Here is a 25917-nt window from a genome sequence, read left to right on the forward strand (position 1 = left end):
GCTTTTGTACTCTATGACTCTATTTATAAAGCCCAGGATTCCGTATGCTTTTATAACTGCTTTCTCAATCTGCCCTGCCACCTTCACCAATTTGTGCACTTATACCCCCAGATCTCTCTGTTCCTGTACACCTTTTAGAATTGTGCCCTCTAGTTTATATTGCCTCTCCTCATTCTTCCTACCGAAATGTATCACCTCACATTTTTCTGTGCTAAATTTCATCTGCCACTCGTCTATTTCACCAGCCTGCCTATATCCTCCTGAAGTCTAACTTTCCTCCTCACTGTTCACTACACTTCCAAGTTTTGTGTCATCTGCAAATTTGGAAATTGTGCCCTGTACACCCAAGTCCAAATCATTAATATATATATCAAGAAAAGCAGTGGTCCCAGCACTGACTCTGGGGAACACCACTGTATACCTCTCCCCCAAGTCCGAAAAACAACCGTTCACCACTACTCTCTGCTTCCTGTTAATTCGCCAATTTTGTATCCATGCTGCTACTGCCCCCTTTATTCCATTATGCGGCACTTTATCAAACACCTTTTGAAAGTCCATATACACCACATCAGCCGCATTGCCCTTATTTACCCTCTCTGTTACCTCATTAAAAAACTCTATCAAGTTAGCTAAACACGATTTGCTTTTAACAAATCCGTGCTGGCTCTCCCTAATCAATCCACACTCGTCCAAGTGACTGCTAATTTTATTCCAGATTATCGTTTCTAAAAGTTTCCCCACCACCGAGGTTAAATTGACTGACCTGTAGTTGCTGGGTTTATCCTTACTCCCTTTTTTGAACAAGCACCCTGTTGTGAATTTAAAACAAAATGGATTTGGTTTCTTGAGTAATTTCATTGAATGTTTTTTTTGAAGGTGCCATTCACTTGGATCTAGTGTAGCAGAAAATAAAGGGTAGCCTGATGGACTGAAGGCCTGTTGTGGGAATTGGGGCCTTAGATTCACTCAACTTCAGGCAGCCTATTCTCAGTTCCCTGATATGGTGACCACGTTTGTATCGCTGAAAGGTATCCCGACAGAATTCCATTAACCATGAGATTTTTCCAAGATTTCTAAATCAAAGGTCAAATATTCTTAAGCTAAATAAACTTTCATTTGGCATTGCTGAACCAAACTTGCTCGTTCTGAATGTCACTGTCATAGTACAAAGGTCAAATCAGAGTCTTGAGGAGACTGTGTCAAATACGGAGCTTATATAAAAAAATCATTTATATATCTGTTTTGCCATTTAGGAGTGAAATTAGTGATCCCAGGGCAGAGCTTCACATGATGAGAGCTTATCAGGAATTCAACCACAGAGGTCAGCTTATCCCACATGATTTTCTATCCATTTGGATGAAGTAACATTGCTCTGTGCTTGAATTCCTGATGGGTACACACACCAGACAATTTTTAAAATCCACCCCATAGCTTTTATTTTCAAATAACATTATAATTGTTATGTCAGTAACTGACTGAATACAGTTGGGCAGGGCTGTAGATAAAGGGTTTCTCTTTAGGTAGATAGGCGTGGATGCATTCCAGCAAGTCATGTTGCTTTATGAATATCCAAGCACACCCACTTTTTATTTAGTATCCTGTTTTAAATGTCTAGTTGCTATGAATTTAGATGCATCCCAATCGCTTCAACTACCAGAAAAGACATGGCAACATTTTCTACAGTGAAAACTGTCAGGGGAAAAAAAATCATTGCAGTGTGTGCTAGAATCATAGAAATTTACAGTACAGAAGGAGGCCATTCGGCCCATAGTGTCTGTGTTGGCCAAAAAAGAGCCAGCCAGCCTTATCCCATTAATTAGGTTAATGGATACTAATAAGGTGTAGAGGAACAACTGGTGTCACGCTAAGTCTTTTCACACACTAGTGGACCACCTTATGGGTGACCTGCTGGGCAACACTAGTGTAAAAGTTTGCAGATGTCCATGACCTCATCAAATGTTCACCATATTGTGGCCAGATGATGCAGTGGGTTTGGGATGTGGAAAGAGGAAGGTGGAAAATAAAAATAAAAGTAAACATTGATGGCTCCACAAAAATGGTTGGCTCCGGCCAAGTGTGCAAGTCTTATTGTTAACCTCTTATTTCAATCTGAAGTTTTGAAGAAAAAATTGTGTTCAGTTTATTTTTTTCATACTTGTCATTATTTAATAGCACAAACATTCTGGAATTGGGTCTGTGAACTAAACTGAGGCAACATTCTAAGGTGGAGTTTTTCATTGCTATTGCTGCTAAAGAAATAGTGAGTTCTGTGAACTTTCAAGAGTTTTTTATACTTAATGCTGTATAATCCAATAACCTCAATATATTATAATTTAGGCAGAAGATACTTCCAGAACAGAAGGCAGTAATATTCAAATCCATCACAACAGACTGAAAAGAGCTGGTAAGGAATTAGTACATATTACTACTCTAGGAATTCCTGCAGGGTTCCTTTATGATGAAGGTGAAATTCAGAAATAATTTCATAAACGTTGTCTACAATGACTGAGATTTGTTTAAAATTACCAAATTGACTTTTGAAATAATAAAATTATTCTAGTTTTGTTAGTCGAATAAGAGGAAAGCAGCACATGGTTGGGGTTAACTAAAATCTGAATTTCAGTGTGTCAGGAAGAATATCACAAATATTTATTGTCAACCTTTCAATGAAATCCTTTAAACTAGAATAATATTGAACTAATAACTTATTACTGGCTCCAAACTTGCTCAGAATGAATGTCACTGTGCTATATCATAGTTCAAAGGTCAAATCTCAACAGTGTTGGGTAGACTCCATGGGGTGGCTTTCACCTTCTCTATCTGGGTGGTAATCTGGCGGAGTGGAGTGCCTGCCCTTTATAAAACCGGCCTGACATTCATCCCATTGATTTCAATGGAGTGAAAATGGCAAATTCTGTAAAGGGCGGATGATTCGCTCCACTAGATTACTGGACAGGCGGTGAAGATGAAAACCTATCCCCATGCATGTAGATAGAGAGTTTTTCAAAACTTAATTTTTGCATCTGCTTTGTTATATAGAATCCAAAATTCAGGGGGGAGGATAAGGTCGAAGTGCGATGCAATGCCAATGGCAATTTGGGACAGAACCTCGATCTGTTGGATTTCTGCCCCATTTGCGCTGTATTGGAAATCCAGATCGGGGTAGGTGGGTGCATCTTCTGCCAGAACTCCCATGTCCTGGGACCAGTTTGGGGCATGTCTGGCGGGTGCTCCCGGGCTAGCCTGGAAATTCTGCTCAGCTCACCACCTGATAGACTCAGAGAGCAGGCATCATTCCCTTTACTAGACCTTCAGACAACACCAAGATTACTGGAAATAAGGTACATGCAAAAAAAAATGAAAGCCAATTTTCTTAGGCCCTCCAGGGCCTTGGATTCCCATGCCATAATAACAGGGTGCTGTTCTTATTTCCGCCATCTCATCAGGGTGGGCACCTATGTTGCATTCCCACAGGTGCAGAACATCCACCCCAGCAATTTGAGATGGGGTTAATGGTTAGGCAAAGCAACAGGCGGAAGTCCTGCTCCACTGCACTTCTGCTGTCTTACAAGAGTCTGCGGAATTTCAGGCCCACAGTTTTTAATTTTCACATCACTGTACAATTGTTATGCCAGTAACTTATTGAATGCCACAAAGTGGAGCTTTAAATACACGGTTTTCTTTGATCTTAGAGGCTTCAATGGAAAAATTCTGAAGTAAAATTTGTAATCAAGTTATTTTATATAATGACACATGGAGACATTGGTAGTCAGGGCTACCAAATCCAAACTAATTTATTGGTTTACCTATTGATAGTAATAGAATTTTGATATATCAATTTTCACAGCAGTTGGCCTGTTGTACAGTCAGTAACCATTGACATATTATCAGCTATTGTCCCTGCAACAACAGTAACAACTTGCATTTACATAACACCTTTAACATAGAAAAACATCCCAAAGCACGTCATAGAGGCATAACATAGAGCAAAAAAGAAATTCAGAGTGGTGACCAAAAGTTTGGTCGGTGAGGTGGATTTTAAGGAGGGCGTTAAAGGAAGAGAGAGAGAGAGGTGGTAAGGGAAAGCTGTTTAGGGAAGGAATTCCAATGCATGGGGCAAAGGTGACTGAAGGTGGGGCTGGGGTGGCTGAAGACATGGCTGACAGTAGTAGAGCAATGGGAGTGGGGATGCACAAGAGGCTAGAGTCAGAGAAAGCAATCTAAGCTCTGCAGTCTAGAAAGATGGAAGATAAAGAGGTTCTCATTGAAGTATAAAAAATATTAAAGAGAATTAATGAAGTAAATCCCAAAACTAACTTCAAAACAAGCCAACAAAGCAGGATCAGAGGAAATAAATTTAAATCAGTGAGAAAGGCCATTTGGCTTATCTTAATTCATCCACTCAGAGAGATCCTAAAGCGTTCAACATTTCAACATCCAATTGTTTCTTCAAAGATTCTGCGGTTGTCGCCTTCACTATTCTTCCTGGAAGTCCATTCAATTTGTTGATCACTCTTTGTATGAAAAAGAATTTCCTGTTGTCAGTCCTAAATTTATCTTTTACTAATTTGAATCTGTGTCTCTTAGTCCTTCTTTCGCTATTTAATTAAAAGCAATACCTTTTCATTCCCTTAACTATCTTACATACCTCTATCGGTTTGTCTCTCAGCTGCCTCCTTTCCAGGCTGAAAAGCTGAAGTCTTTCCTCATAATGCAGCCCTTGACACTCTGGATCAGCCTTGTGGCTCTTCCCTCTTCTGCTTCTAGAACTTGAATTTCTCCCTTGTGTCCCAGCGACCAGAACTGAATGCGGTACTCAAGGTGCAGTCTGACCAATGCACTGTTTGGTTTTGGTCATGATTTCTTCTGACTTGTATTCCAATGTTTTGGCTATATTATTCAACATTCCATTGGCTTTGTTGATTGCTGCTCTGCATCAGTCGGACATATTGAACAGTGAGTCTATTGGGAATCCTAGGACTCTTTTGATTTTGTTCTTGGCTATTTCAACACCATTTATGAAGTGCATGTCTCACTAGTTTATTCTTCCTTTGTGCAGTACTTTACACTTTTCTGCATTTCATCTCCCATTGTTCTGCCAACTTGCATAGTTTATCCAACCTAATCTGTAATTTCTGAACATCCTCCTCTGAATCCACTGCCCCTCTTAGTTTGGGATCACCTGCAAATTTGACCATATTGCATTGAGTTTCTGAAACCAGGACATAGAATCATAGAACGATACAGCACAGAAGGAGGCCATTCGGCCCATCGTACCTGTGCCTTTGTCATTTATCTCAATTAAAAACAGTACTATTCCCAACACCAAGCCCTAGGGCACCTCACTCAGCACCCCCACCCCTGCCCTCTCAGCCCCCACCTCACCCTGACATGAGTCCTTTAATGAGCACTTGTTGTTTTCTACCCTTCAGCAATTTCTTTACCCTGGATCCCTAATGGTTTGTGTTTAACTAATAGTCTTTAATGTGAAACTTTGTCAAATGCTTTTTGGAAGTCTGACTACATCATTCTGAAGAGCTTCCCACAGTCCTTTTGGGATGTCAATTCCTGAAAGAAGTTGAGGAGATTGATTAGGTAGGATCTACTCCTTCTGAATCTGGGTTGATTGCTGTTTACTAGGTTATTATTGTACAGATATTCTTATGTTTACTCCAGATAATCGATTCCATTATTTTACATGGTTTGGAAGTAAGACTAGTTGGTCTATAGTTGCCTGTATCTGTTTTGTTCCACTTTTTAAATTTGGTCACCACATTCGACATACCACATAATAGATTTGTTAGCAAAATAAAGCCTATGGGATTAAAAGGATCATGGCAACGTGGATACAAAATTGGCTAAGGGACAGAAGCAGAGAGTAGTGGTGAACGGTTGTTTTTCAGACTGGAGGGAATCATACAGTGGCGTTCCCCAGGTGTCGGTATTAGGATCACTGCTCTTCGTGATATATATCAATGACCTGGACATCTGTACACAGGGTATAATTTCAAAGTTTGCAGATGACACGAAACTCGGAAATGTAGTAAACAGTGTGGAGGATAGTAACAGACTTCAGGAGGACATAGACTGGTGAAATGGGAAGACACGTGGCAGATTAAATTTAACGCAGAGAAGTGTGAAGTGATACATTTTGGTAGGAAGAATGAGACGAGGCAATATAAACTAAATGATACAATTTTAAAGGAGTACAGGAACAGAGAGACCTGGCGGTGTATGTTAACAAATCTTTGAAGATGGCAGGACAAGTTGAGAAGACTTTTGGGATTTGGGATCCTTGGTTTTATTAATAGAGGCATAGAGTACAAAAGCAAGGAAGTTATGCTAAACCTTTATAAAACACTGGTTAGGCTTCAGCTAGAATATTATGTTCAATTCTGGGCACCACACTTTAGGAAGGATGTCAAGGCCTTAGAGAGGGTGCAGAGAAGATTTACTAGAATCATACTAGAGATGAGGGACTTTAGTTATGTGGAGAGACTGGAAGCTGGGTTTGTTCTCCTTCGAACAGAGAAGGTTAAGGGGAGATTTGATAGAGGAGTTCAAAGTCAATAACAGTTTTGATAGAGTGAATTAGGGACATCAGTTTCAAGGGGCAGAAGGACACAGATTTAAGATGATTGGCAAAAGAACTGGAGACGACAGGAGGAACATTTTTTTAGGCAGCGAGTTGTAATGATCTGGAATGCACCGCCTGAAAGGATAGTGGAAGCAAATTCAATTGTAACTTTCAAAAGGGAATTGGATAAATACCTGAAGGGTTAAAATTTACAGGGCTATGGAGAAAAAGCAGGGGACTGAGACTAATTGGATAGCTCTTTCAAAGAGCCGGCACAGGCATGATGGGCCGAATGGCCAACTTCTGTGCTGTACCATATTATGATACTATGATTAGCCTGCTTTCAGTCTTCTTATACTAGGATTTGTTTTCACAGGCGTTTAAGTTTGCATGAGAAAAAACATTTCATTTCCACTGATGTTTTATTTTTGGTGGTGGCAAACTATTAACCAGATTTGACTGTTTTGTTATTAAATGTTGCTGTTTAATATTTTTGCCCTGATCTAACTCTATTTTTTGGTTGTTAAATGCTACAGTCAATCAACAAGTTGAATATGAGATAGATGTTGAAGTAAGCCTCAACATATCTGAAGACTCGCTGAAACTTTTACTGAATGAATTATCATATCCCTTTGAATTGCCTATTGAATCACTAAATGGCACTTTGAAAATTAATAATATCACCGTTACAACAGGTGAGTGTGGACAGAATATATCAAAAATATAATGCAAAATATGCCATTTGCAATGATAACTCATTTAATATCATCTCAAAATTGGCCTATGCCAATTGTGATATGGTAAAAGTTAACCAATACTTTTAATGTTGTTATTATTCTTTTTCACATGACAGATCTACTGTATCTCAAATGGTGCTTCAGCTGAAAAGTCTCTTATATGTCTCTTGTATACATATCATAAACAGAAGGAGACCCTTTACACTGGCAGTAGATCCTCAACTGGAGCTGTCTGCTTTGGTTCACCAAGTTCTTCTGCTGCTTTACTGGTAAAGCCACCACCAAGTGTGCTAATATCGGGAGATTCTAGGTTCAATCCCAGTCTGTGCTGAGTTAGCTGATCACAGAAGGTGTAACAGTAAAGGGACTGCAGTCAACCTCAATACCTCTGGGGGAGAAATCAGCAAAGACTCCTGCTTCTGGTTTCTAACCAGTGACTGCTGTTGGAAAGCGACTGGGCATATTGTAAGGACAGAATCATGCTTGCTGTGATGCCCCACATCAAATTGCCAGCCAGCAATTACTGTGTGGTCTTACAGATGAAGAAGAGCTTTATCGATGAGGTACCAGGCTGCCAGTGCTTGTGGTACATTCCCACATGAGAGTCAGTTGTCTTCGGGGAGAAGGAAACATAAGGGTCAAAACTGGAAAAAAAGAACTCATGTTCAATAAAACTGAAGTTGGTTCTGAAATTGTACATCAAACATAGTAACTACACTTTATAAAACTCCCTTTGCAAGCTACATAAAATGTTATGGTGACAGGCACATTATGAAAGGCTGCTTTATTTAACTGTCTGACTCATACACAAAGGAGGTAATTTTGACTTTTGGCGATAGTGTGAAGCGGACGATATTGATTCAGACTCCCATTATACATCTTTCCCGATTTTCATTTCCCTTGACTTCAATATCAAACATATTCCTCCATCTAGTGGCCAGGAGTTGTTTAGCAAGAAAAATGTCATTGTGTGCCAATCCTATCTGTTACAATCCAAAAGATAGTGGATGCCTTGGTTTTGATCTTCCAGACTTCCCTAGATTCTAGAATGGTCCTAGCGGATTGGAATGTAGGGAATGTAACCCTGCTATTCAAGAAAGGAGGGAGAGAGAAAACAAGGAACTATAGGCTAGTTAGCCTGACATCAATAGTAGGGAAAATGCTAGAATCTATTATTAAGGACTTAGTAACAGGGCATTTAGAAAATCATAATACGATTAGGCAGAGTCAACACAGTTTTAAGAAAGGGAAATCATGTTTGACAAATCCATTAGAGTTTTTTGAGGGTGTAACTAGCAGGGTGGATAAGGGGGAACCAGTGGATGTAATATATTTGGATTTTCAAAAGGCATTTGATAAGATTCCACACAAGCGGTTGTTACACAAGATTAGGGCTCATGGGATTGGGGGTAATTTATTAGCATGGATTGAGGATTGATTAATGGACAGGAAACAGAGAGTAGGAATAAACGGGTCATTTTCAGGTTGGCAGGTTGTAAGGAGTGGGGTGTCGCAAGTATCAGTGCTTGGGCCTCAGCTGTTTACAATCTATGTTAATGACTTAGATGAGGGAACTGACTGTAATGAATCCAAGTTTGCTGACAATACAAAGCTAGGTGAGAAGGTAAGCTGTGAGGAGAACCTTCTGTGGGCAAGAAGGTGTCAGATGGAGTATAATGCGGGGAAATGTGAGGTTATTTACTTTGGTAGGAAAAATAGAAAAATAGAATATTTTTTAAATGGTGAGAAACTATTAAATGTTAGTGTTCAGAATGATTGAGTGCCCTTGTATGCGAATCACAGAAAGTTAACATGCAGGTACAGCAAGCACTTAGGAAGGCAAATGGTATGTTGGCCTTTATTGCAAAGGGGTTGGAGTACAAGAGTAGGGAGGTCTTGCTGCAATTGTATAGAGGTTTGGTGAGACCACACCTGGAGTACTGTGTACAGTTTTGATCTCCTTATCTAAGGAAGGATATACTTGCCTTAGAGGCGGTGCAACGAACGTTCACTTGGTTGATTCCTGTGATGAGAGGGTTGTCCTATGAAGAAAGATTGAGTGGCATGGGCCTATACTCCCTGGAGTTTAGAAGAATGAGAGATGATCTCATTGAAACATATAAGATTCTAAAAGGAATTGACAGGGTAGATGCTGAGAGGATATTTCCCCTGGCTGGAGTGTCTAGACCTAGGGGATATAGTCTCAGGGTAAGGGGTCGGACTTTTAGGACTGAGATGAGGCGGAATATCTTCACTCAGAGGGTTGTGAATCTTTGGAATTCTCTACTCCAGAGTGCTGTGGATGCTCAGTCGTTGAGTATATTCAAGACTGAGATAGATAGATTTTTGGAGTCTAAGGGAATCAAGGGATATAGGGATCAGGCAGGAAGGTGGAGTTTTTAAAAAATTTGTTCATGGGATGTGGGCGTCGCTGGCAAGGCCAGCATTTATTGCCTATTCCTAATTGCTCTTAAGAAGGTGGTGATGAGCCGCATTCTTGAACCGCTGCAGTCTGTGTGGTGAAGGTTCTCCCACAGTGCTGTTAGGTAGGGAGTTCCAAGATTTTGACCCAGCGACAATGAAGGAACGGCGATATATTTCCAAGTCGGGATGGTGTGTGACTTGGAGTGGAACGTGCAGGTGGTGTTGTTCTCATGTGCCTGTGGTAGAGGTCGCGGTTTTGGAAAGTGTTATCGAAGAAGCCTTGGCGAGCTTCTGCAGTGCATCCTGTGGATGGCACACACTGCAGCCACAGTGCGCCGGTAATGAAGGGAGTGAATGTTTAGGGTAGTGGATGGTGTGCCAATCAAGCAGGCTGCTTTGTCCTGGATGGTGTTGAGCTTCTTGAGTGTTGTTAGAGCTGCACTCATCCAGGCAAGTGAAGAGTATTCCATCACACTCCTGACTTGTGCCTTGTAGATGGCGGAAAGGCTTTGGGGAGTCAGGAGGTGAATCACTTGCCACAGAATACCCAGCCTCTGACCTGCTCTTGTCGCTACAGTATTTATATGGCTGGTCCAGTTAAGTTTCTGGTCAATGGTGACCCCCAGGATGTTGATGGTGGGGGATTCGGCGATGGTAATGCCGATAAATGTCAAGTGGAGGTGGTTAGACTTTCTCTTGTTGGAGATGGTCACTGCCTGGCAGTTGTCTGGCACGAATGTTACTTGCTACTGATCAGCCCAAGCCTAGATGTTGTCCAGATCTTGCTGCATGTGTGCAGGGACTGCTTCATTATCTGAGTGGTTGCGAAAGGAACTGAACACTGTGCAATCATCAGCAAACGTCCCCCTATTTGACCTTATGATGGAGGGAAGGTCATTGATGAAGCAGCTGAAGATGGTTGGGCCTAGGACACTGCCCTGAGGAACTCCTGCAGCAATGTCCTGGGGCTGAGACGATTGGCCTCCAACAACCGCTACCATCTTCCTTTGTGCTAGGTATGACTCAAACCACCGGAGAGTTTCCCCCTGATTCCCATTGACTGACTTCAATTTTACTGGGGCTCCTTGATGCAACACTCAGTCAAATGCTGCCTTGATGTCAAGGGCAGACACTCTCACCTCACCTCTGGAATTCAACTCTTTTGTCCATGTTTGGACCAAGGCTGTAATGAGGTCTGGAGCCAAGTGGTCCTGGCGGAACCCAAACTGAGCATCGGTGAGCAGGTTATTGTTGAGTAAGTGCTGCTTGATAGCACTGTTGATGACACTTTCCATCACTTTGCTGATGATTGAGAGTAGACTGATGGGGCGGTAATTGGCCGGATTGGATTTGTCCTGCTTTTTGTGGACAAGACACACCTGCGCGCAATTTTCCACATTGTCGGGTAGTATTGTAGCTGTACTGGAACAGCTTGGCTAGAGGCACGGCTAGTTCTGGAGCACAAGTCTTCAGTACTACAGCCGAGATGTTGTCGGGGCCCATAGCCTTTGCTGTATCCAATGCACTCAGCCATTTGTTGATATCACATGGAGAGAATTGAATTGGCTGAAGACTGGCTTCTGTGATGGTGGGGATATCGGGAGGAGGCCGAGCTGGATCATCCACTCGGCATTTCTGGCTGATTGCTAACCTGCTTCAGCCTTGTCTTTTGCACTCACTTGCTGGACTCTGCCATCATTGAGGATGGGGATGTTTCGAGCCTCCTCCTCCTGTTAGTTGTTTAATTTTCCACCACCAGGTGGCAAGACTGCAGAGCTTTGCTTTGATCTGATCTGTTGGTTGTGGAATCGCTTAGCTCTGTCTTTGGCATGTTGCTTCCGCTGTTTAGCGGACACGTCGTCCTGTGTTGTATCTTCACTAGTTTGGCACCTCATTTTTATGTATGCCTGGTGCTGCTCCTGGCATGCTCTTCTACACTCCTCATTGAGCCAGGGTTGATCCCCTGAATAGTTGGTAATGGTAGAGTGAGGAATATGCCAGGCCATGAGGTTACAGATTGTGCTGGAATACAATTCTTCTGCTGCTGATGGCCCACAGTGCCTCATGAATGTCCAGTTTTGAGCTGCTAGATCTGTTCTGAATCTATCTCATTTAGCACAGTGATAGTGCCACACAACACATTGGATGGCGTCCTCAGTGTGAAGACGGGACTTTGTCTCCATAAGGACTGTGCGGTGGTCACTCCTACCAATACTGTCATGGACAGATTCATCTGCAACAGGTAGATTGGTGAGGACGAGATCACGTATGCTTTTCCCTCGTGTTGGTTCACTCAGCGCCTGCCGCAGGCCCAGTCTGGCAGCTATGTCCTTCAGGACTCGGTGGGACAGGACATACGCAGGGATGGTGATGGAAGACTCTGGGATGTTGGCTGAAAGTTATGATTCTGTAAGTTTTTAAAAAATTCGTTCATGGGATGTGGGCGTCGCTGGCGAGGCCGGCATTTATTGCCCATCCCTAATTGCCCTTGAGAAGGTGGTGGCAAGCCGCCTTCTTGAACTGTTGTAGTCCGTGTGGTGAAGGTTCTCCCACAGTGCTGTTAGGAAGGGAGTTCCAGGATTTTGATCCAGCAACGATGTAGGATCGGTGATATATTTCCAAGTCGGGATGGCATGTGCCTTGGAGGGGAACGTGCAGATGGTGTTGTTCCCATGTGCCTGCTGCTCTTGTCAGTATGTTGCTTGACTTGTCTGTGGGACGCTTTCCCCATTTTGGCACAAGTCCCCAGATGTTATTGAGGACGACTTTGCAAGGTTGACTGGGGTTGGTTTGCCTTGGCCCTGTCCAGTGCCTAGTGGTCCATCTGGTTTTATTCTTTCTGCAGTGAGATTGTACAACTGAGTGGCTTGCTAGGCCATTTTGGAATCAACCACATTGCTGTGGGTATGGAGTCACACACAGGCCAGAACAACAGGTTTCCTTCCCTAAGCCAGATGGGTTTTTACGACAATCTGCTAGTTTTATGGCTACTATTACTGATACTAGTTTTATTTAATTAATTGAATTTAAATTCACCAGCTTCTGTGGTGGGATTTGAGCTCATGACTCCGGATTACTCGTCCAGGCTTCTGGGTTACTAGTCCAGCAACATAGCCACTATGCTACCGTATCTTAGTTGAGGGCGAAGATCAGCCTTGATCTTATTGAATGGCGAAGCAGGCTCGAGGGGCCATCTGGCCTACCCCTGCTCCTATTTCTTGTGCTTTTATGTTCGTTCAAATACAAATCTCCATCACTCTTCGGCAAAAAATAAATAAAATATCTTTTCAAACTTATGCAAAAATTATTTGCAAAACCTTCTCAGAAAAAAACCTAGCTTCTATTATTATCTTTTTAAACTAATTGCCTGAAAGCATATCACAGTATTGACCATAGTGTACATATACTGTATGTACTGTGTACAGTCTAGATTGACCAAGATTTCTGAGACTTTATTGTCTTCCTTGACTTTCATTGTTTGTGGTAAAATAATAAATGCCAGATTTGGCCCTGAGCCCTATCTGGCTGTATATCTGATATCCAGTTCCTTTATGGGTTTGGAAGTGGTAATTCATCTGAGGTGAATAAAATGGATAATGTGAATATATGCAGTGTAACAAATCTAGAGGACACAAAAGAGCAGAATTAACATGATTCAAGCAACACTAGATGTTATAATAGAACGGAACTGGGAGCTGTGTTGAGTTAGTAACTGTTCTAGAACCACTGGCATGTGGGCATAAGTCCAATTCAGACTGATGAAATGAAAATCTCTGCTGATTGTAAAATCATATAAAAATGAGTTTGGACAGTCTCAACCGAATTGGGCCCAGAATACAAAACTGACCACGATTTGACACAAATTGTCACGAAGTTGACAATCTCACTCTCAGACCGTAACAATGGTAGATGTGGTAATTGGAAAAATTAACATGGTGCAGTAGGGAGTGTTCCTGTAAGGATGGGATTAAGGTATTCTGTTGGGCACAGTAGAAGGAGCTTTACTGTACATCTGACTTAAGTTTTACCTTATTTGATGGTGCTTGATACTAACACTGGTGCCAAAAGTGGCAGATGTGTTCCATTTCTCAGCACTGACATCTCTCGCTGCGATAATCACAAAATTAATTGAAAAATTAATTTTAAAAGACATTGATACTTCCCCCCTCAAATCATCAGATATGTGAATAGATTCCGAATCAAAATTAGTATTAATGCACTTTTTATTAAAAGAAGTGGATAATTATCTGGTTGAGAAAGATTAAATATTATATGAAAAAATATATAAAGATGTAACTAAATATTCTACAGATCGCAATGTTGGAATTATAGAACTATCATCTGTGCAATGCAACTGGCCCAGGTTGAATGATGTAGGTTGTAATGTTAGATTGATGACCTGGGAATTGTGTTCAATGATTTTGGGGTATGGTCATCCATCCAAAACATATAGAGGTAAATTTTATGATGTAATGCTCACTGGAAAATGGGGAGCACATAAATCGGATATGCTGACCTCTGGGCCTAATTCTCTGATCTGCGTTCGCATTGAGCGAGATTCTGTTGTGGGAGTGAAGTCTTGTACATTAAATATTATACATCAAATATATTAAATATTCTAGCAATCAAGTACATTGATTCCTATAATATAAAGCAGCACAGTAAATAAAGGTTAAGAATTAATCAACTCCTTTTTGCCAATTAACTTCACTTAAATGAGGGCAATAGTGAAATAACTCATTTCAAGCTTAAATTGGAATTTGGCTTTGATAAATTACATCACTTAGCAGGTAATTACTGAGTCCCCCTCCCACTTTGGTTAAGTACAAGTTATACTTATGGCTTTAGCAAAGTTTGTATTCTTTGCTGGTAAATGTTTTTCCATTTTCAAAGTTTTTTTATGGCTAGAACGAATTTACAAATCTCTATACTTAATTCACAAAATGTCACAAGATAATGTATTGGATATTGATTTGTTCGCTTTGTTTAATATGTCATGGATCCATTACTAAGTGATGGGGAAATAAATCTCTGCTGAGTACCTGGAAACCACAGATTATTGGTAATGTTTTAATAACTTTTGCTTTTTTTCCCTGTAGTCTGTCAATCTGTGAATAATGAAATTCGATGCACGTGTGATGATCAATTTACTTGGAACTCAACATTCTGTAGAAAGTACCACTCTTGCAGTGTGAATATTACAAAAGACCAGACCTGTGACTGCATCAAGGATTATCCAACAGAAGGGACATTCTGTGAGCTTGCACCTATAACGACAACCCCCACACAAAGTACTGCACCCACAATCGTATCATCAATAGGAACATCAACAATTGCGTCAAGTACACCAAGAACAACACCAACAACGGTGTCACAAACTACCTCAACTACAACAACACCAACAACTGCGTCAAAACCCACACCAACTACGACAACACCAACAACTACAACAACACCCACAAATACGTCAACGGGTAAGTCAACTACACCAACAACAACACCCTCCACTGCGTCAACATCAGCAATGACCATGCGAGCTGGGTTAGGTATATTGAACAAATAAGAAAGTACACTTGTAGGTCTGAACTGAATGTCATCTAGCTCGCATTATTTTAAAGAAATAACAGTAACAATACTGATCTGTGTAACAAATATAAACAAATAGTGTAATTGCAGAAAAAGTATTGGAAACTAAGTAGGACATTAAGGCAACCAGTTCTGAAATATCGACCATTTCAAGAATCATTAATCCGAGTTGGTGGCACTGACAGCTTTGTGACCATGATCCTCCACTTACTGAATTCTTGGGGAGTGAATTTCTGTGGGGATTCTCCTACTTGTCTGCCTTTACTTCGGCAGACGAGCTGCGTAAACCTTGGGAAAATGGCGTGCACAACATTTAGGCCATTTTTTCATAAGAACATAAGAAATATGAGCAGGAGTAGGCCATATAGCCCCTTCAGCCTGCTTCGCCATTCAGTCAGATCATGGCTGATCTTCGAGCTCAACTCCACTTTCCTGCCCGATCCCCATATCCCTTGATTCCCCTAGAGTCCAAAAATTTATCCATCTCAGCCTTGAATATATTCAATGACTCAGCATCCACAGCTCTCTGGGGTAGAGAATGCCAAAGATTCACAATCCTCTGAGTGAAGAAATTCCTCCTCATCTCAGTCTTAAATGGCCAACCCCTTATCCTGCGACCATGCTCCCTCATTTTAGAGTCTCCAGCCAGTGGAATCAACCTTTCAGCATCTATCCTTTTCATAGGCTTTTCATAGGTCCCCTGCCTAGGAGTTAATGGAAGAGCAGGAGATTCCTCATGGAAATTCATCCCTTTGGTCTCAGTTATACTGCTATTGAGTGAAATTAAGCATTTAATTACATTTATAGTCACCCTAAGCTGTTTACAGCACCTCCTTGCAGAAAATTACCTGGGTCAGATTGCCCATTAGAACTCTCAACTGAGGAAGTTAGCTGATGTGGAGGGGTCCAAACAAGGCAGTGTAAGAGAGAGGGGGACCAGGGCAGGGACTTCCAGCCTCAGAGTTCCTGTATTCTGGCCCGGGAAAGGCCAATGAAGGGATTAGCGGCTGGTATGAGCAGAAGAATGAGGCAAACCAGCCCCAGGAATGTGGGTTACGGGAGTGTAAATCCCTCTGATATAAACGCTGTTTTCCAAAAATAAATACTACCAAAACCTAGTACATGGGAAATGTCAACCCTTTATTCTTCCACAGGATTTTAACTAAGTGTTGCCCTAACTGGTGATGGGTCTTTCTGTAAGAGAAAATCAAAGCCTAGTTTGTAGGACTAAAGTCTTCAATAAGTAATGCTTTGTGATAGTGTGAGGTTTAGACCAGAAGGTTTTATTTTTATTTAATAATAACAATGCTCTAAAATGGCATATTGCTTACAAAGCCTAAAGTAGTGGATTACATACCACAAAGCAGGAGAAGCTATTGCACAAAGTTCCAAACTAATTTAAATGGAAGTGCACCCAAACACTGTCAAACTTGAAGGGTCTGAGGCAAGCCAGCAACGCAGGTGCACTTTGCACCACAAGTGCACTGAGGAGGGGTCTTGCCAAATTTTGTGCAGTCTCTTCGTTAGCATATGGGTGCTGCGCCTCGCAGTGCACTTTGTATGGCTCACTGATAGAGCCAAGGATGGGGGCAGGATTCCATTTGAAGAGCCTTAAAAGTGCAGGTAGAGCACAATAAAGGTGTACGTGCACTTAGTGTGGGGCAGGAACTGGTTGGTTTGGAGAGCAGCTTTGAAGCAGAGTACAAAGTCTGACAATTCCAAGGTTGCAGGCATGACTGTTCCCTTTACTGATACAGCTTCAGAAGTTGTGTTCATGGAGGTGCAGGCAAGGAAGTGTGCCACCTTTGGGCATAAGGGGCATCTTCCTCAAAACAAATTACAGTAAGGGCTGAATGGGAAGAGGTGGCAGAACAGGCTATTGCTAAATATTTCAATATCATGGAAAGTTGTGCAACTGAACGGAGAGCCATACGATGCACAGAGGAAAGCAATACATTTTTGATTGGAGATTTTTGGAGGAAGGATAAAACATTTTTGTATTTATTTCAAATTTTGCAAATTTAGTGAAAGAGCTAATTTCATGATTGCATTTCTGCCCTATCTGTATATTTTTCCTATTGATCTTTTTAATATATATATATATATATATATATATACACTGAACATAGAAGTCTAGATTTTCCTCTTGAGTTATGTCGCTACAGGATGAATTGAATGGAACAGGGAGTCACTTCTGCCAGGAAGTGATGAGGAAGTAGAATGTGTCCTGCCATATATGGGTGGGCAATTGTAATGGAATGCAAACAATAGAAATATGTCCTCCAATATATTTTTCTTACTTGCACCTGTAGCAACAGTGATGCTGGGGGTGCCTGTTATTCAGTGTCATAATGTGTGGCGGAGGTGGGGAGGGGAGATTTAAAAGTTAAAATGGATAAAATGGCCAGTGCAAATGGGCAGACTCTCTGGCAGAGTCTGGGGAGCCTGCCTTAAAATATACAAATTGGCGTAAACCTGGAAAATTGGTGGTGTTGAGGGTGCATCTTTGCAGTCAATGAAACTCGAACCCTACGGAAGACGCTCTGGGATTCCACAGTAGTGGAAAATCCTGACCATAATGTGCTGGTCATCAATGACAGATTATTTCTCAGCAAGTAATGCAGTAATGTGGGTCACCATCCTTCGTAATGTTGAGGGAATATTATCATTTATTGTAGACATGGAACATACTGAGCTGGCACCTAAATTGACTGCCAGCACTAAAACTGACCAAAGGATAAACTAAAACACCAAGTAATATTAACACAGCAAGTATTATAAATAACAGTAGTGTTATAAACTAGCCTGAATCTCTTAATAACACAAAGATCATTCTATTTTTATTAATCAATGAAATTTGCAGTTTTCTATAATATTTTTCTGAAAAATTCCACCCATACTTCTTTGAGGATGCTGGATTATAGAATAACCATAATTCAATCACAATATAAAGTACCTTAAGTTTTATTAAAAAATTACACCTTCTTTATATTTGAAACAATAAAGATTAATGATGCCTATTTTTGTTCTTTTGCAGCAACGCGGAGATTTGCAATCCAATTTACAGATCTGAATTTTACAAAGGAACTAAGAGATTCTTCCTCACCCTTGTATAAGAGCCTGTCACAAAATGTTAAGACTTTGGTATGTAACTGAATGAATAACATTAGAAACTCAAGGGTATTTTTTTTAACTTTGTGCTACTGGTCGGAGCCTTGCCCTTCAGGAGAGTATAGCAGAAATTCAGTGTATGCTGTGCTATGCTATTAATGGTCAGAAAATCTTAAGCAGCATAAGAACGTAAGAAATAGGAGCAAGGGTAGACATCAACTCCACTTTATCGCCTGATCCTCATATCCTTTGATTCCCCTAGAGTCCAAAAATCTATCTATCTCAGCCTTGAATATACTCAATGACTGAGCATCCACAGCCCTCTGGGGTAGAGAATTCCAAAGATTCACAACCCTCAGAATGAAAAAATTCCTCCTCATCTCAGCCCTAAATGGCTGACCCCTTATCCTGAGACTATGCCCCCAAATTCTAGACTCTTCAGCCAACAACCCCTCAGCATCTACCCTGTCAAGCCCCATCAGAATCTTATATGTTTCAACGGGATCACCTCTCATTCTTCTAAACTCCAGAGATTATAGGCCAATTCTACTCGTGGCTGAATTTTTGATGTGCGCTCCCAACCGACATGACTAGAGTGCAAAATTGGAAAATTACCCCTCAAATGTCTTTTGCTTTCCATAGATTAGGTAGCTTATCATAAAAGGCAGTAATAGGATGATGGGACCAGGAGTAGGTTATTAAGCCCCTTGAGCCTGTTCCTCCATTCAATTAGATCATGGCTGATCTGTACCTCAACTTCATTTACCCACCTTTGCTCCATATCCCTTGATACCCTTACCTAACATAAATCTATTGATCTCAGACTCGATAATTTGAATTGGCCCAATTCTTTTGGGGGAAAGAGTTCCACCACACCTTGTGTGAGAAAGGGCTTCCTGATTTCACTCCGAAGTGGATTGTTCTAATTTTAAGATTATACCCCGTTGTTCTGGAATCCCCCTCAAGAGGCAACAGTTTCTCTCCATCGACCCTACCGAATCCGTTTATCATTTTAAATACCTTGATGAGATCACCTCTCAACCGTATAAACTCAAGGGAATGCAAACCAAGTTTATGCAACCTGGCCTCACAATTTATCCCTTTAAGCCCTGGTTACATTCTGGTGAATCGTGTACCCCATCCAAGGCCAATATCCCTTTCCTGAGGTCTTGCCCTCACTTCATTACAAAGATAAACACTAACACCAAATCCAAAATAAATATTCTCACAGTATGTCAGCACTGACGAAGAAAATCATGAATCATCTTTGGGCAACCCCTTACTGCCTGTCTTATATTTTTATTTACATACCCTAGTGGTCCTACATAGAATTACATAGAATGTACAGCATAGAAACAGGCCGTTCAGCCCAACTGGTCCATGCCATGGAAACATCTTCTCTACGTCTACCCTATCAAACCGTTTAATAATCTTAAAGACCTCTATCAGGTCATGGCTGATCTGTAACTTCTCTTTCCAAATGAGAGAACCTGCTGCAATTCAAAGCTAATTCTCTTCATAACCGGTAGCAGATCTTTCCTGCATTGGTCCCTTCTGTGGTTGTATTCTTGGTGATTCAATACAATGTTCTCATTGGCATTAAACCATTGTGGGTGCCATACCAATGTTATTTCAAGGTATCATGTTCAACCACCTGGTAACTCTTCCTAGGCTCGAAGTGATAATTCATAGAAACATAGAAACAAAGAAAATAGGATCAAGAGTAGGCCTTTCGGCCCTTCGGGCATGCTCCACCATTAAAATGATCATGGCTGATCGTCTAACTCAGTACCCTGTTCCTGCTTTTTCCTCATATCCCTTGATCCCTTTAGCATTAAGAAATATATCTTTCTCCTTCTTGAATACATTGAATGACTTGGCCTCCACTGCCTTCTGTCATAGAGAATTCCACAGGTTCACCACCCTCTGAGTGAAGAATTTTCTCCTCATCTCGGTTCATCCTGTATCCTGAGACTGTGACCCCTGGTTCTGGAACATCCTCCCTGCATCTAGTCTGTCTAGTCCTGTTAGAATTTTATATGTTTTGATGAGATCACCTCTCATTCTTCTAAACTCTAGTGAATATAGGCCTAGTCGACCCAATCTCTCCTCATACGTCAGTCCTGCCATCCCAGGAATCAGTCTGGTAAACTTTTGTTGCACACCCTCCATGGCAAGGACATCCTTCCTCAGATAAGGAGACCAAAACTGCACACAATACTCCAGATGTGGTCTCACCAAGGCCCTGTATAACTGCAGTAAGACATCGCTGCTCCTATGCTCAAGTCCTCTTGCAATGAAGGCCAACATATCATTCGCCTTCCTAACTGTTTGCTGCACCTGAATGCTCGCTTTCAGCGACTGGTGTACAAGGACACCCAGGTCTCGTTGCACCTCCCCTTTTTCCATTCTACCGCCATTCAGATAATAATCTGTCTTTCTGTTTTTATAATCAAAGTGGATAACCTCACATTTATCCATGTTATACTGCATCTGCCATGTTCTTGCCCACTCACCCAACTTGTCTAAATCACATTGCAGCCTCTTTGCATCCTCCTCACAGCTCACATTCCACCCCAGCTTTGTGTCGTCTGCAAACTTGGAAATGTTACATTTAGTTCCCTCATCCAAATCATTGATATATATTGTGAATAACTGGGGCCCAAGCACTGATCCCTTCAGTACCCCACTAGTCACTGCCTCCCACCCGGAAAAAGACCCGTTTATTCCTACTCTCTGTTTCCTGTCTGTCAACCAATTCTCAATCCATCCGGTATATTCCTCCCAATTCCATGTGTTTTAATTTTGCATACTAACCTCTTGTGTGGGACCTTATCAAAAGCCTTCTGAAAATCCAAAACACCACATCCACTGGTTCTCCCCTATCTATTCTACTAGTTACATCCTCAAAAAACTCCAGTAGATTTGGTAAGCATGATTTCCCTTTCATAAATCCATGCTGATTTTGTCCAATCCCGTTACATAAGAACATAAGAACATAAGAAATAGGAGCAGGAGTAGGCCAATCGACCCCTCGAGCCTGCTCCGCCATTCAATAAGATCATGGCTGATCTGATCCTAACCTCAAATCTAAATTCATGTCCAATTTCCTGCCCGCTCCCCGTAACCCCTAATTCCCTTTACTTCTAGGAAACTGTCTATTTCTGTTTTAAATTTGTTTAATGATTTAGCTTAATGCCTTCCAAGTGTTCTGTTATCACATCTTTTATAATAGACTCTAGTATCTTCCCCACTACTGATGTTAGGCTAACTGGTCTGTAATTCCCTGTTTTTTCTCTCCCTCCTTTTTTAAATAGTGGGGTTACATTTGCCACCCTCCAATCTGTAGGAACTGTTCCAGAGCCTATAGAATTTTGGAAGATGATCACTAATGCATCCACTATTTCCAGGGCCACTTCCTTTAGTACTCTGGGATGTAGATTATCAGGCCCTGGGGATTTGTCAGCCTTTAGCCCCATTAATTTCCCTAGCACTATTATTTTACTAATACTGGTTTCCTTCAGTTCCTCCCTCTCACTAGACCCTTGGTTCTCTAACATTTCTGGGAGGTTATTTGTGTCCTCCTTTGTGAAGACAGAAGCAAAGTATGTGTTTAATTGTTCTGCCATTTCTTTGTTCCCCATTATAATTTCCCCCATTTCTGACTGTAAGAGACCTACATTTGTCTTCACTAATCTTTTTCTCTTGACATATTTATAGAAGCTTTTACAGTCAGTTTTTATGTTCTCTGCTAGTTTACTCTCATACAATATTTTTCCCCTCTTAATCAATCTCTTTGCCCTCCTTTGCTGAATTCTGAACTGCTCCCAATCCTCAGGCTTGCCGCTTTTTCTGGCAATTTTATATGTCTCCTCTTTGGATCTAATACTATCCCTAATTTCTTTTGTAAGCCACGGTTGAGCCATCTTTCCTGTTTCATTTTTGTGCCAGACAGGAATGAATATTTCCAACAACGTTCACCTGAGGAAGGAGGAAGCCTCCGAAAGCTTGTGAATTTAAAATAAAATTGCTGGACTATAACTTGGTGTTGTAAAATTGTTTACAATTGAATAATTGTTGTAATTCCTGTACACGTTCTTTAAATATTAGTCATTGCCTATCCACCGTCATCCCTTTCAGTAAAGTTCCCCAATCTATCCTAGCCAACTCACACCTCATACTTTCATAATTTCATTTATTTAGATGCAGGACCCTAGTTTCAGATTCAATTACTTCACTCTCCATCTTAATGAGGAATTCTATCATGTTATGGTCTCTCTTCCCTAAGGGACCCCGCACAACAAGATTGTTAATTAATCCTTTCTCATTGCACAATACCCAGTCTAGGATCACCTGTTCTCCAGTTGGTTCCTCAACATACTGGTCTAGAAAACAATCACGTACACACTCCAGGAATTCCTCCCCCACAGTATTATTGCTAATTTGGTTTGACCAATCTGTATGTATATTAAAGTCACCCATGATTATAGTCGTACCCTTCTTGCATGCGTCTCTAATTTCCTGTTTAATGCTCTCCCCTACATCTCCACTACTGTTTGGGGGCCTATAGACAACCCCCACCAATGTTTTCTTCCCCTTGGTGTTTCTTAGCTCCACCCATTATAGATTCCACATCGTGATTTTCCAAGCCAATATGCTCCGTGCATTAAGACACAATGCCTTTAGACTTGTCTTTTTAAGATTGCTAGTCATCTTAGTTTCATTTTGTACTATGGCCCTATTTGTTTCTCGCCCTTGTTTTATCTGCCTTCCACTATTGCTTCTTCCCTTTCTGTCTTTTGTTTCTATCCTTGTTTCCCCCTCCTCTGTCTCCCTGCTCAGGTTCCCATCCCCCTGCCATTCTAGTTTAAACCTTCCCCATCAGCACTAGTAAACAACCCCGCGAGGACATCGGTCCCAGTCCTGCTCGGGTGTAACCCGTCATGCTTGTACAGGTCCCACCTTTCCCAGAACTGGTCCCAATGTCCCAGGAATCTAAATCTCTCCCTCCTACACCATCGCTGCAGCCACACATTCATCTGGTCTATTCTCCTGTTCCTATACTCACCAGCACGTGGCACTGGTAATAATCCTGATAACACTACCTTTGAGGTCCTGCTTTTTAATTTATCTCCTAACTCCTTAAATTCACCTTGCAGGACCTCATCCCTTTTCTTACCTATGTCGTTGGTACCGATATGGATCACGACGACTGGCTGTTCACCCTCCCCCTCCAGAATGCCCTGTATCCGCTCTGCACCAGGGAGGCAACATACCATCCTGGAGTCATGTTTGCGGCCGCAGAAATGCCTGTCTGTTCCCTTTACAATTGAATCCCGTATCAGTATAGCCCTGCCACTCTTATTCCTCCCCTCCTGTGCAGCAGAGCCACCCGTGGTGCCACGAACTTGGCTCTTGCTGCTTTCCCCTGATAAGCCATCTCCCCCAACAGTATCCAAAGTGGTATATCTGTTTGAGAGGGAGATGGCCCCAGGGGACTCCTGCTCTACCTGCCTAGTCCTTTCACTCTACCTGGCGGTCACCCATTTCCTTTCTGCCTGCGTAATCTTTACCTGCGGTGTGACCACCTCACTGAACATGCTATCTACGATAATCTCAGCATCACGGATGCTCCACAGTGAATCCACCCGCAGCTCCAGCTCCGAAATGCGGTTAGCCATTAGCTGCAGCTGGACACACTTCATGCACACATGGTCACTAGGGACACCTGTCATGTCCATGACTTCCCACGTAGTGCAGGAGGAGTATATCATGGGTGCGAGCTGTGCTGCCATGATTTGCGTTCACCTCTCGGACTCTCTTCCCGCTCTCCAGACTCTCCTTTTACACCGCGCTCACCTCTCGGACTCTCCTCCCGCTCTCGGACTCTCCTCCCGCTCTCGGACTCTCCTCCCGCTCTCGGACTCTCCTCCCGCTCTCGGACTCTCCTCCCGCTCTCGGACTCTCCTCCCGCTCTCGGACTCTCCTCCCGCTCTCGGACTCTCCTCCCGCTCTCGGACTCTCCTCCCGCTCTCGGACTCTCCTCCCGCTCTCGGACTCTCCTCCCGCTCTCGGACTCTCCTCCCGCTCTCGGACTCTCCTCCCGCTCTCGGACTCTCCTCCCGCTCTCGGACTCTCCTCTCGCTCTCGGAACTCTCCTTTTACACTGCGCTCACCTCTCAGATTCTCCTCCCGCTCTCGGACTCTCCTCCCGCTCTCAGACTCTCCTTTTACACCGTGCTCACCTCTCGGACTCTCCTCCCGCTCTCGGAACTCTCCTTTTACACCGCGCTCACCTCTCAGACTCTCCTTTTACACCGCGCTCACCTCTCGGACTCTCCTCCCGCTCTCAGACTCTCCTTTTACACCGCGCTCACCTCTCAGACTCTCCTCCCGCTCTCAGACTCTCCTTTTATACCGCGCTCACCTCTCAGACTCTCCTCCCGCTCTTGGACTCTCCTCCCACTCTCAGACTCTCCTTTTACACCGCGCTCACCTCTCGGACTCTCCTCCCGCTCTCGGACTCTTCTTTTACACTGCGCTCACCTCTCGGACTCTCCTCCCGCTCTCAGACTCTCCTTTTATACTGCGCTCACCTCTCAGACTCTCCTCCCGCTCTCAGACTCTCCTTTTACACCGCGCTCACCTCTCAGACTCTCCTCCCACTCTCGGACTCTCCTTTTACACCGCGCTCACCTCTCGGACTCTCCTCCCGCTCTCAGACTCTCCTTTTACACTGCGCTCACCTCTCAGACTCTCCTCCCGCTCTCAGACTCTCCTTTTACACTGCGCTCACCTCTCAGACTCTCCTCCCGCTCTCAGACTCTCCTTTTATACTGCGCTCACCTCTCAGACTCTCCTCCCGCTCTCAGACTCTCCTTTTACACCGCGCTCACCTCTCAGACTCTCCTCCCGCTCTCAGACTCTCCTTTTACACTGCGCTCACCTCTCAGACTCTCCTCCCGCTCTCAGACTCTCCTTTTATACTGCGCTCACCTCTCAGATTCTCCTCCCGCTCTCAGACTCTCCTTTTACACCGCGCTCACCTCTCAGACTCTCCTTTTACACCGCGCTCACCTCTCGGACTCTCCTCCCGCTCTCAGACTCTCCTTTTACACCGCGCTCACCTCTCAGACTCTCCTTTTACACCGCGCTCACCTCTCAGACTCTCCTCCCGCTCTCAGACTCTCCTTTTACACTGCGCTCACCTCTCAGACTCTCCTCCCACTCTCAGACTCTCCTTTTACACCACGCTCACCTCTCAGACTCTCCTCCCGCTCTCAGACTCTCCTTTTACACCGCGCTCACCTCTCAGACTCTCCTCCCGCTCTCAGACTCTCCTCCCGCTCTCAGACTCTCCTTTTACACCACGCTCACCTCTCAGACTCTCCTCCCGCTCTCAGACTCTCCTTTTACACCGCGCTCACCTCTCAGACTCTCCTCCCGCTCTCAGACTCTCCTCCCACTCTCAGACTCTCCTTT

General features: G+C 42.8%; 1 protein-coding gene across 1 annotated transcript in view; it reads left to right on the plus strand.

The window, feature by feature from the left end:
• LOC137321401 (adhesion G protein-coupled receptor F4-like) overlaps positions 1–25917 on the plus strand; it is a 118566-nt gene that overhangs the window by 29559 nt on the left and 63090 nt on the right. The window contains exons 3-6 of the mRNA XM_067983789.1: positions 2338–2404; positions 7114–7272; positions 14838–15212; positions 18362–18468. Coding sequence (XP_067839890.1) covers positions 2338–2404; positions 7114–7272; positions 14838–15212; positions 18362–18468 — 708 coding nt within the window. The remainder of the gene's footprint in view (positions 1–2337; positions 2405–7113; positions 7273–14837; positions 15213–18361; positions 18469–25917) is intronic.

Source organism: Heptranchias perlo, chromosome 5 (genome assembly GCF_035084215.1).
Source record: "Heptranchias perlo isolate sHepPer1 chromosome 5, sHepPer1.hap1, whole genome shotgun sequence".
NCBI lineage: Eukaryota > Metazoa > Chordata > Chondrichthyes > Hexanchiformes > Hexanchidae > Heptranchias > Heptranchias perlo.